The following is a 12,593-nucleotide window of genomic DNA, read 5'->3' on the forward strand; positions in this document are numbered from 1 at the left end:
AATAATTGGAGCTTTGTAACCAACATGTTATTTTGACTGAAGCAAAAAAACGAACAGGGGGGGTGGTGGTTCGGGAAGAAAGAACAGAGGAAAGAAGAAGGGAGACAATGGAGGTGAGAATTATAGATACAGGGGAGAGAAAAAGAATGAAAAGACGTCTTAAGGGTGAAAGAAAGCAGGGGATGTCATGGAGAAAAAATAAGAAAAGTTGAAAAAAGTGAAGGGAAAAGAAAGACTCTCCTGCAACTATTGAGCCCAATAGACTTCAGGACATTTTTTTTTACTTCTGTAGAAAAACCAAGGTGGTCAACAAAAAAAACATTCTTGATCCACTGTTTCTGCCCATTGTATTTATCTGACTCTGGTACAGTATGTACTATGTACAATATAAGAATTAATGTCTGACAGGGTGGCTAAATAAGGGAAGGCAGTGACTCTGAAAAGGACACTTGTTCAAATCCTGATGTCAGCTGCTTGTGAGCATGGGAAAGCCACCGTATGCTAGGGTTGCCAGATGTCCCATGTATACGAGATTGTCCCCTATTTCATTGACTTGTCCCGTTGACCTGGAAAGGTCTGTCGGGATGCATAATTTTCCCGTATTTTAGTGCGTTGACGTGAAATGCCTGAACTTAAAATTACTTTCGTGAAATTAGTCATAAAAACATAATAGATTTCTACTTGAGTGTAATAGTTACCTTTTCTGATAGATGCCGCTTTACTAAATTAAAGTTAGGACACTGTGTGGACATCACATATATGACACCTACCCCTATAGATTTCACCCATCTCTCATTTTAAGCTCTCCAAAGCAGTATTGACATGGTACTTTGTACAGCGCTATATTAAAAATATATATTATTTACATTCAGATTACACTGGTGCTTATTATGAACATATATTTTCATTGAGAGTAAAGGTTATTAAAGACTTGCTTTCTCAATCCCCTTTTATTCCTGGCAATTTCAGTGGAATACAGATGCATTGTGCTGAAGTACTCTGCGGACTATTTTTGCCTTGACTACACATTATATATGTTCTCTTCAGTGTGAGGCTGGTTATACCGGCCTTGCAATGTGAAGTTGGAATAGGTTTCAACCACACATTCTAGAAGTTATGGTGGGTAAAAAAAAATGACCGTACAGTGTACAGCAAATACAAATATTATTTGTGAGCACATTCACATGTCTCAGGCCGGTCTGCAACCCTGGTTTTTGTCCCTTTTCACCCACCATAACTGATATAATGTGCGGTTGAAACATATTCCAACTTCCCATTGCACAGCCAGTATAACCAGCCTCACACTGAAGAGACCCAAAAAGTTGAAAAAGCTTTCTGTGGGTAGGTTTTACTGGCTATGCTGAGAAGCTATGTAATAAAGCAGCCATATGCTTATAGGGGTCCCGGTTAAAATGGACATAAAGTAAAAGATGTGCTCATATGCATGTCATTTCCCAGAATCCCTTGCTGCTGTGGAAACACTGTATGCTATGAGATAATGGTGAATAGCAGGGTTGCAGATTTGTCTGAGACATGTGAATGTGCTCACAAGTAATATTTGTATTTGCTGTCTTGACTATGAAACCAAGTCATGTAATCTATAAAATATAAGGATATAAGATATTTACTTGCTGAAAAGCTGAATTTTGTATTGCATGCACGTAGTGTTAGAGTAACTGAAAAATGTAATGGACTGGCACTCAATAAATGAATAAACAAATAAATGCAAAAAGAGTTATTTCATCTAAACCACAATATAATCAATACAAAAAGATAATGACTAAAAAAAGGTTAGAATGACACATAATGCCTAAACCAGAGTATCGAAGTATATCAAATCATAGCGAGGTCAAAATCAATCATAGCAAAGTCAATCATAGCTACGCTAGCATTTCAAGGCCTCTGGCCGTTTCCTCAGGCTTCATGAGCACCAACTGATAATATAACCTTAAAAAAATCAGGTGAGTGCACAGCCCAAATAACATTTGTTTAGAATGTTCCAATAACTGAACATATCAAACATACCAAAGGGACCGTTTAATACAATAACACTGAAGGAGTTAGAATGGATGAGCACTTCTTGTAGCTGATACCTTAGCATAGTTGTGTCCATTGATTGATTCATCATAATGTGGGTTATTCACAGATTGTGGGTGTTTGCAGTGACATCTTCCTGGGGACCCAGGAATTCCTCGTTCTCCTTTTGGTCCATTGGTTGGTTGTCCTGACAATAAAAAGTAACAGTGATTAGATGGTAAGCTCTACGGGGCATAGACACCTTTTCCTACTTTTATATATGAATGCTTATTCCTATTACTGTATGTCTCCTATTATTATGTCACGTATATTACTGCTGTAATGTGTTGTATACATGGATGGCGCTGTACAAACAAAGATATACATACATTTCATTGTAAAACACAGATACTCTTAAATTGCATCACATGTAAATGATTGGAGAAGGGGTGTGATTTACCAAGGCTTCTACATACATAAAGAAAACCATTCTATTTCAAAGTTCTTTAAGGTAATTATTTGCTGAGTTTTTCAATGATCTTCCAATTTTGTGTTGTAGCAGATGACTAAAAGGCAAATAAGAGTGCTAAAATAGTCTGATTCTTAACTTTAAAAAAAAACTATTTTCCCAGTAATAAAAATGACCTTGTAGTAGCAGTATTACTTACATATCCTCTCCTAACTACAGCTCTCTTTAAGTTATGGTAATCCATGGTATCCCAACTGCAGTATGGACTGTACGTCATAAACACTGGGTTATTTATCTGCACAGATGTCCTGTTTATACTTTGCCCAGGTACCAGTAACACACCTGCCAGTCAGGGTCACCACCACTCCGGTTTGACCCGGAGACTGCAGATTTTGGCCATGTATCTCCGGGCCACAGGTTTACCCAAAAAATCCCCAGGCGGCGGAAGCATCTCCCGACATCTCCCCCTACAAATCCCGACAACATGGCTCCACAACGTCAAATGGTGCCGCGTTGCCATGACAACGGAACGCGACATGCCACCTGTTTCCATGACAACGGGACACACCAGCACGGCACCACGCAGCATTCCATTGCCATGACAACGGGGCGTCATGTGACGCCTCGGCGAAAGAAGGCGTCCCATTATCATGGCAACTTGACGCTGCCTGACGTCACGTTGTCATGGCAACGTGCGCCATTGGACGTCACAAAGCAATGCTGACTGGACCTTGAAGGGGGAGATGATGCCGGGAGATGCCGCAGGTAAGGGAAGTACAGATATAAATAAGATAAATCAATGGAATTTTTTTTATTACAAAAAGTCTCCGGGTTAGCCTTCAATAGAAGGTGGCAACCCTGCTGCCAGGTATCACTAGTTTGATAGTGTGATACTGTTCTGGGCTGCTTTTTGTATTCCCTGCTGATTATCTGGAGCATTATCACACTGTTGATTTTGAGTCAGTATGGTGTTATTGGGCACAGGTCACCAGAAGAGTCGGTCCTGAAGGAGACAACTACTAGCAAATACGAGAGCAGATATGCAATTATATAGATTGCATTAAAAAGACCTAACTACTAAGCCTTTTATTATATGATCTCTGATGACTAGGAAACACAGTAATGACACCATGAGTTAATGTACACGTATATATACACAGCGACATCCTATTCATGCACCATCCAGCACGCAACTCCATTATAGAATGATTTGGAACTGCCCCCTTCATTTTAAATGCATCAAAAGTCATCTCTGTTCAATGACAAAAAGACACATTGGTCCACTTACCTGGTCCTGGAGGTCCAGGAGGACCAGAAGATCCTGGCCTACCAGGAGGGCCCATAATCCCCATGGCACCTGTTTCACCTTTGTCTCCCTAAACGCAAGAAACCCATTTTATTGGTCACTCTTGCCAGTAGCAGATTCAATATTTATTCAATATTCAAGTTATTTTAAAATAAAGTACAATTAAAAAGTGGGGCAGAATACATTGCAAGACTGGACATTGGAACGAGTTGTAAGTATACAGGACCTTTTACTGGCTTAGTATCTATGTAACTTTATGTTTTTAAATACTCTAAAATTGTCGCAGGTTACTCCCCATTGTGTCCAAAACAATGTGGAGAGATGGCAGAGATGTTACATATGCTGTGGTCCTGCCCTCAGATTGCCCCACTTTGGGAAAAAATCAGAGTTTGGCTACAGAGGATCTTGAGCCTCACCTTTCCATTAGCCCCATGGCTGTTTCTATTAAATAGAAAACTACCAGGCATTTTCAGGTCTGAAAGTAAATTAATTGCACATTTTGCAACAGCAGCTAGGTGCGAGATCGCAGCATTATGGAAACAGTTGGAGATTCCAAACATTCCCAAAATTCGTAACAGAATTTGGTTTGTCTGCCAGATGGAAAAGTTGACGGGTTTGGTCAACGACTCTGGCACTAAATATCTAAAAGTGTGGCTACCATGGCTAGCCCAAATGGATATTCCTGGGGTGAGTATAGCTACAATTATGCTTTAATAGGACAAAATGCGTTCTCCCTTGATAGAGGGGAAGAAGATGTATGATATATGTTAGTAAATCAACATGGGATGATGTCGGTCAAGTAGGCAGAGGTTGGAGAAGAGCCCACACAGGGGACACAATCCTGGGCATATCTGAAGAGGATCTAGCTTGGTCCTCTAGAAGATAATATACAGGTCCCCCCCCCCCTCCCCTAGTTAGGTATTTTCTTTTAAGTGAAGGTGTTAAAATAAGCATACGTAAATATTGTAATATGGAATTTTTGTATGTTGTGCCAAAAATTCAATAACATTTTGAGTTAGAAAAATACTCTAAAATTATTACAATTGATAAATACAAACAGTATACAGTATTATTAACAAATACATGGGATTCCAAATAGTTAAACTATTGTTGACAGCAATCCCGGCTTCTCGTTTTTATTTTTTAAGACACTTTTTTTTTTTGACAAAATGGTAATCACGAGGTCCCCGTAGCTGATACATGTTATTTTCCCCTCCAGTGATCCTTGGTTTTCAAGATCCTTACTGGTAAAAGTACTGATGTTCCTACAGGGCAAATTAAATGGCAGGTTAAATCTCCAGCGTCATGCGTTCCAACAGGAATCTGCAACGTCATCGGTTGTGACTTCCTTTTGGCCCGTGTGACGCAAGAGATTTAAAAACCAGGAAGTAATTCAGGTACCTTTACCGGTAATTATCTCAGGAACCATGGGGGTCTTCGTAGCTGGAAATAACTCCGACCCCCAGTGTTAGGTAGGGTCAATTGCTAGTAACGAGTAAGTTTGCACGAGGACAATACATTTACAGTATATTAAATAGCTCAGGTGACTATTGCCTTTGGTTAACGTTCCGTACTGTATATTCCTTAGGGGATTTAATGTCATGATTTTTATATGCAACAGCATAGTGGAAACTGACTGGTCAGCCTGACTTGATGTGGCAAGGTCATGAAGCAGTAAACATGGAGAAAAGTCTTTTTGGTTGATTATTTCAATAGAAAAAAGTAAATTCAGTATATAGTAGAGGGAGAAAAAAATCTATTTGTGGAATGGAGAACTGAACTAGAAAAATAAATGAGTTGTTTTTAAAATTATTTATTGCTATGTTGCATAGTGTAAATGCCCAATATGCAGCACCAGCAATGTATTTTTTTTTTTAAAGCTTATTATTGCTCACATACACACCTAAACAATTTGCTACTGTATGAAGCCATCTTCACCTTACTCAGGAAGATTTCTACACCACTGAAATAAAATACTGACATCTGCACAGGGCCGCAGACAGATTTCCAGGGGCCCAAGACTAGAATTACGACTTATACTGGAACCAGGGTCACGTATGATGTATGAATAATTCCAGTTATCTTAACTCATGCCTTCCCTCTTCCAAAGCACAACAAGTCCTTTTGTCTTTCTTAGTTTTATTGAGGGAAATCACAGAAAGAAAGGAACTTGCAGATGTAGTGTGGGTAGAGAGTGCTTCTCTGTCTGAAGTGCTGTGTATCAAGATAAGGCAGTGTAAAAACATAAAGGCCTTGCTGGGGCTAATAGCAGGCAGGTACTCACTCAGAGTCCAGGGTGAAAAGGAAGTGTGGGGGAATCTGGGTAATAGGAATAGTCTAGGGACAGACTAACTGTCAGCAAGACAGGGGGAGGGCAGAATAGCCCATTCTGAGAGAGATCTCAGAGGTTGCTATAGCAACTCACTGACTAGGGCTGTGTAAACAACATGTGTATCAAAAATGTTGCCTTTCACATGCAGCTAGCTGCTGGGACAGAAGAAATGACAGGCAGCTGAATTAAAGAGACAGCAACTGACTGTGAGCTGCAAATAACACAGGAATAAGATAATCCTGTTCCAGGACACGACTGGTGCTCCCCACGCCCCGTGTCGGCCGTCTTGCGAGCCCCCCATTTCACACCTCGCAAGCCCCATCTATTTCCCCCCTCCTCCCATGTATTTCTGTCCCCCCCGTCTCTCTCCCTCTCTCTCTCCTTTCACTCTCCCCCATCAATAACCCCACTCTCATTCAATCCCTCCCCCCGCCTCGCATGTATATCTCTACCCTGCGTCTCACGCTCTCTTTTCATCACTCACTCCCTCCCTCTCTTACACACCCTCTTCTCCCGGCACTTACCTCACTCTCCCTTAATCCTCCCTCCTCTCACTCATTCCCTTCCCCCTCACACAATTCCCCACAAGATACATAGCCCCCAATACAAAAACACCTTCCCATCCCCCCAATACATACCAAACTTCACCCCAGTACATATAACCCCCCCATCCACAAAATGCATGTAAAAAGTCCCCTCAAATGCATATAAAAAAACACCCCCCAAATTCATATAAACCTCCCATCCCCTAAATACATATAAAAAAAACTGCCACCTCCCAAATACATATTTAAAAAAAACCCCACCCCCTAATACATATAAAAAAAAGCCTCCACTCCCCAAATGCATATAAAATACCCTGGGGATGGTCTCAGGCCTCTGGCCAGGCCTGGTGGCTGCAGGTGTCTGGCTAGGGTTGCCAGGTGGCTTGTCCAAAAATACTAGACACAATACTGGTCCCCCAGGCCCCCGAATACATATAAAAAATACCCCCATGCCCCCGAATACATATAAAAAATACCCCCACGCCCCCCGAACACATATAAAAAATACCCCCACGCCCCCCGAACACATATAAAAAATACCCCCACGCCCCCCGAATACATATAAAAAATACCCCCCCACCCCGAATACATATAAAAAATACCTCCACCTCCCCAATCCATTATAAAATATATCCCCACCTCCCCAATACATTATAAAATATATCCCCACCTCCCCAATACATTATAAAATATACCCCCACCTCCCCAATACATTATAAAATATACCCCCAAACTCAAATGTTATTAGAAGTTAGTTAAATGTAAAAAAAGGGGGAAATTAAACCACAAGGATGTTGACAATGTTTCAAAGGTTAAGCATATACACAAGAAATGTGCAAGCTGTTCCATGGACACTGTATATAGAAAGATAACCAGTTGGAATAATGTGGTCAATATGCAATACTGAATGTTGAATGTGAACGGTAATATATAAAAATGTGTCAAAATGCAGTTATGTTGTAACTGATGTATGTAAAATATTTTCAATAAAAAATTATTATTAAAAAAAAAGATGGGTCTCAAAATGGAAGTGGAAGTAACACCTTCTTAATTTAGATACTGTTTGAGCAGGGACAGTTATACAGGGATGTCAGCTGAAGACATAGATAGCAAATGGCAATGTGCACAGTAAGAGATAATTATCCCGGTTTAAGAGGTGTCAATCATAATTTTTACAAAACACAGGTCTTGTTACCAATATACAAATAGTATTTTATACCTTTAAATATATTAATGAATAGACTTTGTTCTACTTAACTAAGGTGTTCCTCTTTTTGGGAACCCCACTTTTAGTACAGCCCCTTTATAAATTAGGTATCTGCATTAACGTTTGCAAATTCGTAGGGTTTTTCCTGAAGTTTAATTCCATAGATATTTTGCACGCCCAAGAAACGAGCAATTTAACTCAATAGCAATTTCAGTGATCAATGGAACCATTCTCAATTGTTTCCATTGGATTTTGCACTAAGTGGATGAGATGCCTAGAAGCGCTATTAAAATTAGAATATACAGTATTTTTTCTAAATAGAAGAATTATTGAAGCTTGTCCTGCTTAAAATATGAAGAAGGGTTGCAATAGGTGTAAGAGACGGTGTCCTAGTTTAACTGTTATACTCAAGGAGCTGTGGACTGGGGAGAAGCACCAATGTCCATCATTGACCTGACTACTGGTGTGTGCACTATAGTCCATCATAAATAAATATTTACATTTTTTGTACTATAAGCTAATTCAGCGTTTCCCAAATGGTGGGTCGCGACCCGGCACGGGTCACGGAAGCAAAATTGCCGGGTCGCAGCGAGGCTGGCCGCACGGCGCCCCCCCCCCCTCCCTCCTTGCGGCGGCCCGAGGTGAGGTGCGGGACAGTGCTGAAGTGGTGCAGTCTGCTATCGCTGGGGTGTCAACGGTGATTCGCTGACTCGGGCTCCTACTGCAGCCCCGCATCATGATGTTGCCGCCCATGACATGCTCCGCCCCCCCACAGGACACGATGCCCGGCGTGATAGGAGGTAGGAAGTGGTGCAGGGGCGCACCTGTGCCTCCGTTCCTGGCGCTCCCTTCCCCTCAGTCCCCTTGGTGCGGGAGATGGGCGCAGTGGTGGCTGCGCGGTTGCTGGCGGGCAGAGGGAGGCGTGGAGCCGCCTGCTCGGATCACGGGCCTTTCCTCTCTCCCCCGCCCCCCCCCCCTCTCCAGTCACTCACATCCGTCGCTGCCTCTGTAATAAATTGTGTGTGTGTGTGTGTGCATCAGTGTGTGTGTGCATCAGTGTGTGTGTGCATCAGTGTGTGTGTGCATCAGTGGGTGTGTGCATCAGTGGGTGTGTGCGTGCGTATATATAGGGGAGAGTGTGTGTGTTTGTAGGGGAGAGTGTGTGTGTTTGTAGGGGAGAGTGTGTGTGTTTGTAGGGGAGAGTGTGTGTGTTTGTAGGGGAGAGTGTGTGTGTTTGTAGGGGAGAGAGAGTGTGTGTATCAGTGTGTGTGTGTGTGTGTGTGTGTAGGGGAGAGAGAGAGAGAGTGTGTGTGCATAGGTGAGTGTGTATCAGTGGCTGCGTGTGTGTGTATAGGGGAGAGATAGTGTGTGTATATATAGGGGCGTGTTTGTGTATCAGTGGCTGTGTGTGTGTATGGGGGAGAGAGTGGGTGTGTGTATCTGTGTGTGTGTATATATATATAGGGGAGTGTTTGTGTATCAGTGGCTGTGTGTGTGTGTGGGGGGGAGAGAGTGGGTGTGTGTATCTGTGTGTGTATGTGTATCTGTGTGTGTATCTGTGTGTGTATGTATGTATCTGTGTGTGTGTATGTATGTATCTGTGTGTGTATGTATGTATCTGTGTGTGTATGTATGTATCTGTGTGTGTGTATGGGGGAGAGATTGTGTATGTATCTTTGTGTGTATGTATCTGTGTGTGTGTATGGGGGAGAGAGTGTGTGTGTGTGTGTGTGTATATATATGTATGGATCTGTGTATGTGTATGGATCTGTGTGTGTGTGTGTGTGTATCAGTGGCTGTGTGTGTCGTGCAGGCCAGCAGTGGCTGTGTGTGTTTGGTCTGTCTGTGAGTGCCTGTAGGTCAGTGACTGTGTGCGTCTGTGCAGGTCAGAGAGAGGGTGGTGGGGGGAGGGAGAGAGAGAATAGAGGGGATTGGGAGAATTTATGAAATCTGTATGGACATTTATAACGGTTTTATTTTACCTCTAGGCGATAACATTTTTAGTGGGTCACGAAGGAGAAGTTCAAAAATAACCGGGTCACGGAAAAAAAAGTTTGGGAAACGCTGAGCTAATTTATTATTTTAGTAAATTTTCATTTGTATTTGCTTAGAGCTGCAGCACCTTTTCCCTACCCAACAAAAAAAATATAATAATAATAACATACAATAAATAACATTTGTTTTACTTTGGAAAAGGTAAGTGGAAATTGAAAACAGTGAGCAGCTTTTATGAGTCTTCACCCCAATTCATAGCTGTGACTGGTCCCCTATATATAAGGTGGCATTCTTAAATCTACTATTACGGAAGCAGAAGTGGCAACACCAGCTAATTTTTGTCTACATGCACTAGACACTGAGTACCATGCACATTTAGCAGTGATATCATGGGTTACCTAGTGCTGAGTTAGTAAAGGCACAAGAACACATATCAATCTTTTGACATCAGTAACTATGTCTCGTCACTAGTAATGAATACTGTATCAGACCAGAAGGTTACAGAGTTCACACTTATTATTTTATGTATCAGATAAATCACATCACACTCCAGGGGGCCGCTAATACTGGCAAACATTGACATAGTAACATAATAGGTCTGTCAGTCTTTGCACTCATTTACCAGTTAATCTGAAGGACTACAAACCCCTCCTCCCCCCCATTACATAGCATATTTATACAGTGTATGCAAATCATTTAAATTAAAACATATTTACATCTCTTAATCCTCATATCATAATTTAAAATGATGAGGAATCTTTATCCCCTAACTTATTCTTACCTTATGCCCAAACTACTGCACAGTGATCAGCATACACTTTTTCAAGTGGTTGGGATCTGTATGCGGAAGTACAGGGCAACAGGAGCAGAGTTAATAGGTTTAGTACCTGTTTGCCTCGTTTTCCTGGTCTCCCAGTCGGTCCTCTGTTTCCTGGAACCCCTGGCTCTCCTTTAGGGCCCATTTCTCCCTTTGATGAAGGAGACAAATATTAGTGCAGAATAATATAGTGAGATATTACGACCCATGGCGGAAGACAACTTATGACCTATGCATTTGAAGGTGGAAGGTGTTTTATGGGAAGCCACCTCTCTGTAAATATGACCGTACATGTTTTAAGAGCAGAGCTAAACTGGTTAGGATCAATTTTATATCCAATGTATTTACTTGTTGTATTTCCTTGGGTAGTATTTTTATAGCACCAACTATGCATGCAGAGCTTTACAAATATTATCCTCAAGACACAATACAGGGAAGAATAATACAAATAAGTGCACAATATGTCAAAGTAAACATTGGGAAAAAGACGTCTCTGCTCTGAACAGCTTACAATCTAATAACAAAGCGTATTTGTTTTTGCCAAGGCTATTATTCTACAGTTCGTATTAAAAACTCGTTAACATTAAGGGCAATCCTAAGAAGTCCAATTCCATAAGACACCTTCAGTGCTGAATGCTTACTTATGGCCCCATGCAAGTGAATGGGCCTCATCTGTGTGCTGTGCTAGAAGTGGCACTCTTTGTAAATATGGCCCTTAACCACTACCCTGATTTCCAGTACCTCTCCCAACTTCCAATTTACTTTATACTATTAGCAATAAATTAGGGAAGAACGGTATTTGAGGACAGTGGGAACTGGTAGGCAGTCTCACTGAATCCTGCGAGTGGTTTTACTTCCATCCTGTCACTCTTCCTTTTGAAGGCACTTGAGTATTTTAGTAAATGTAGCAACAGGTGATGCTTCTGTACCCAAGTGGTGATCAAGCATGTGACCGACTGTTCATACAGTAGTGTGAAAAAGGGGGAGAGTCCAACAAAAGAGAGAGGACAGAAATGAGTGGCTAGCAATAAGGAAAATATTTATATTTATTATTTAGGGGAAACTGAAAACATATGTAGCCAGGTCCCCTCTGGGCCCCCGGTCCTCCGTTTTCCCTCCCCTTACCTCCGCAGCCGCGGGGGATGTTGCGGGGAGGTCCAGGTGGCAATGGGCTCATCGGCAGCTCCCACCGCAGGGCGCCGCCATGTTGTGTGTTCGCAGCGGAGGCTTGCGCATGCGCAGAAGAGTCAGCAGCAGCCATTACACTTAGCGCCTGCGCAGTTGAGTGCCATTACCGGTTCGCACATGCGCAGTACCCTAGGCGCATGTGGCGGCAATAGGGGAAGGCTCCGTAAGGGACTACAACTCCCAGCAGGCATAGGGGCATTCGAACCATATGTCACGCGAGATCCAATAGGGCTGCAGTTTTCCCCTGCAGGGATTAGATACATTTGGCGTGCTCAGGCCAGATAGGCAGTCGGAGGTGGGACGCAACTAGGGGAGGTTGTAGGTATAGGGTTTCTGTGGCCCCTGCACTAGGCCAGGTATCCCCCTAGGGCCCAGCTAGGCCCTGACTCACCTGGGAAGATTGTGGCTGCTACAGAGACAGGCCCTTAGGTAGGGACCCTGCCCCATTAACTGTTTGATAAATTCAGGGACGCTGTTGCGACGCTGCGCAGCCCTGATAATTGTGGTCTGGGACCAGACCCCCTACAAGATTCAGAGACTGTCTTGACAGTGGGACCATTCAGAAGGATACCACCCCACACGGAGGCGGACTCATCGCGGGATCAGTGAATTCACTCTGTCTTCGTGTCAGCGCACCATGGGGGTGGACACACCCGGCAGGTACCTCACCATAACATGTGCACCAACAAACAACTCAAATTAGTGGGCAGCGCTGTCT

General features: G+C 42.6%; 1 protein-coding gene across 1 annotated transcript in view; it reads right to left on the reverse strand.

The window, feature by feature from the left end:
- Positions 1-545: 545 nt before the first annotated feature.
- COLQ (collagen like tail subunit of asymmetric acetylcholinesterase) overlaps positions 546-12,593 on the reverse strand; it is a 108,075-nt gene continuing 96,027 nt past the window's right edge. Inside the window, exons 11-14 of the mRNA XM_075588622.1 lie at positions 10,758-10,838; positions 3,774-3,861; positions 2,094-2,224; positions 546-626 (exon numbers count right to left, since the gene is read on the reverse strand). Of these exons, the coding sequence (XP_075444737.1) occupies positions 546-626; positions 2,094-2,224; positions 3,774-3,861; positions 10,758-10,838 (381 nt within the window). The remainder of the gene's footprint in view (positions 627-2,093; positions 2,225-3,773; positions 3,862-10,757; positions 10,839-12,593) is intronic.

This window comes from Ascaphus truei, chromosome 2 (assembly GCF_040206685.1).
Source record: "Ascaphus truei isolate aAscTru1 chromosome 2, aAscTru1.hap1, whole genome shotgun sequence".
NCBI lineage: Eukaryota > Metazoa > Chordata > Amphibia > Anura > Ascaphidae > Ascaphus > Ascaphus truei.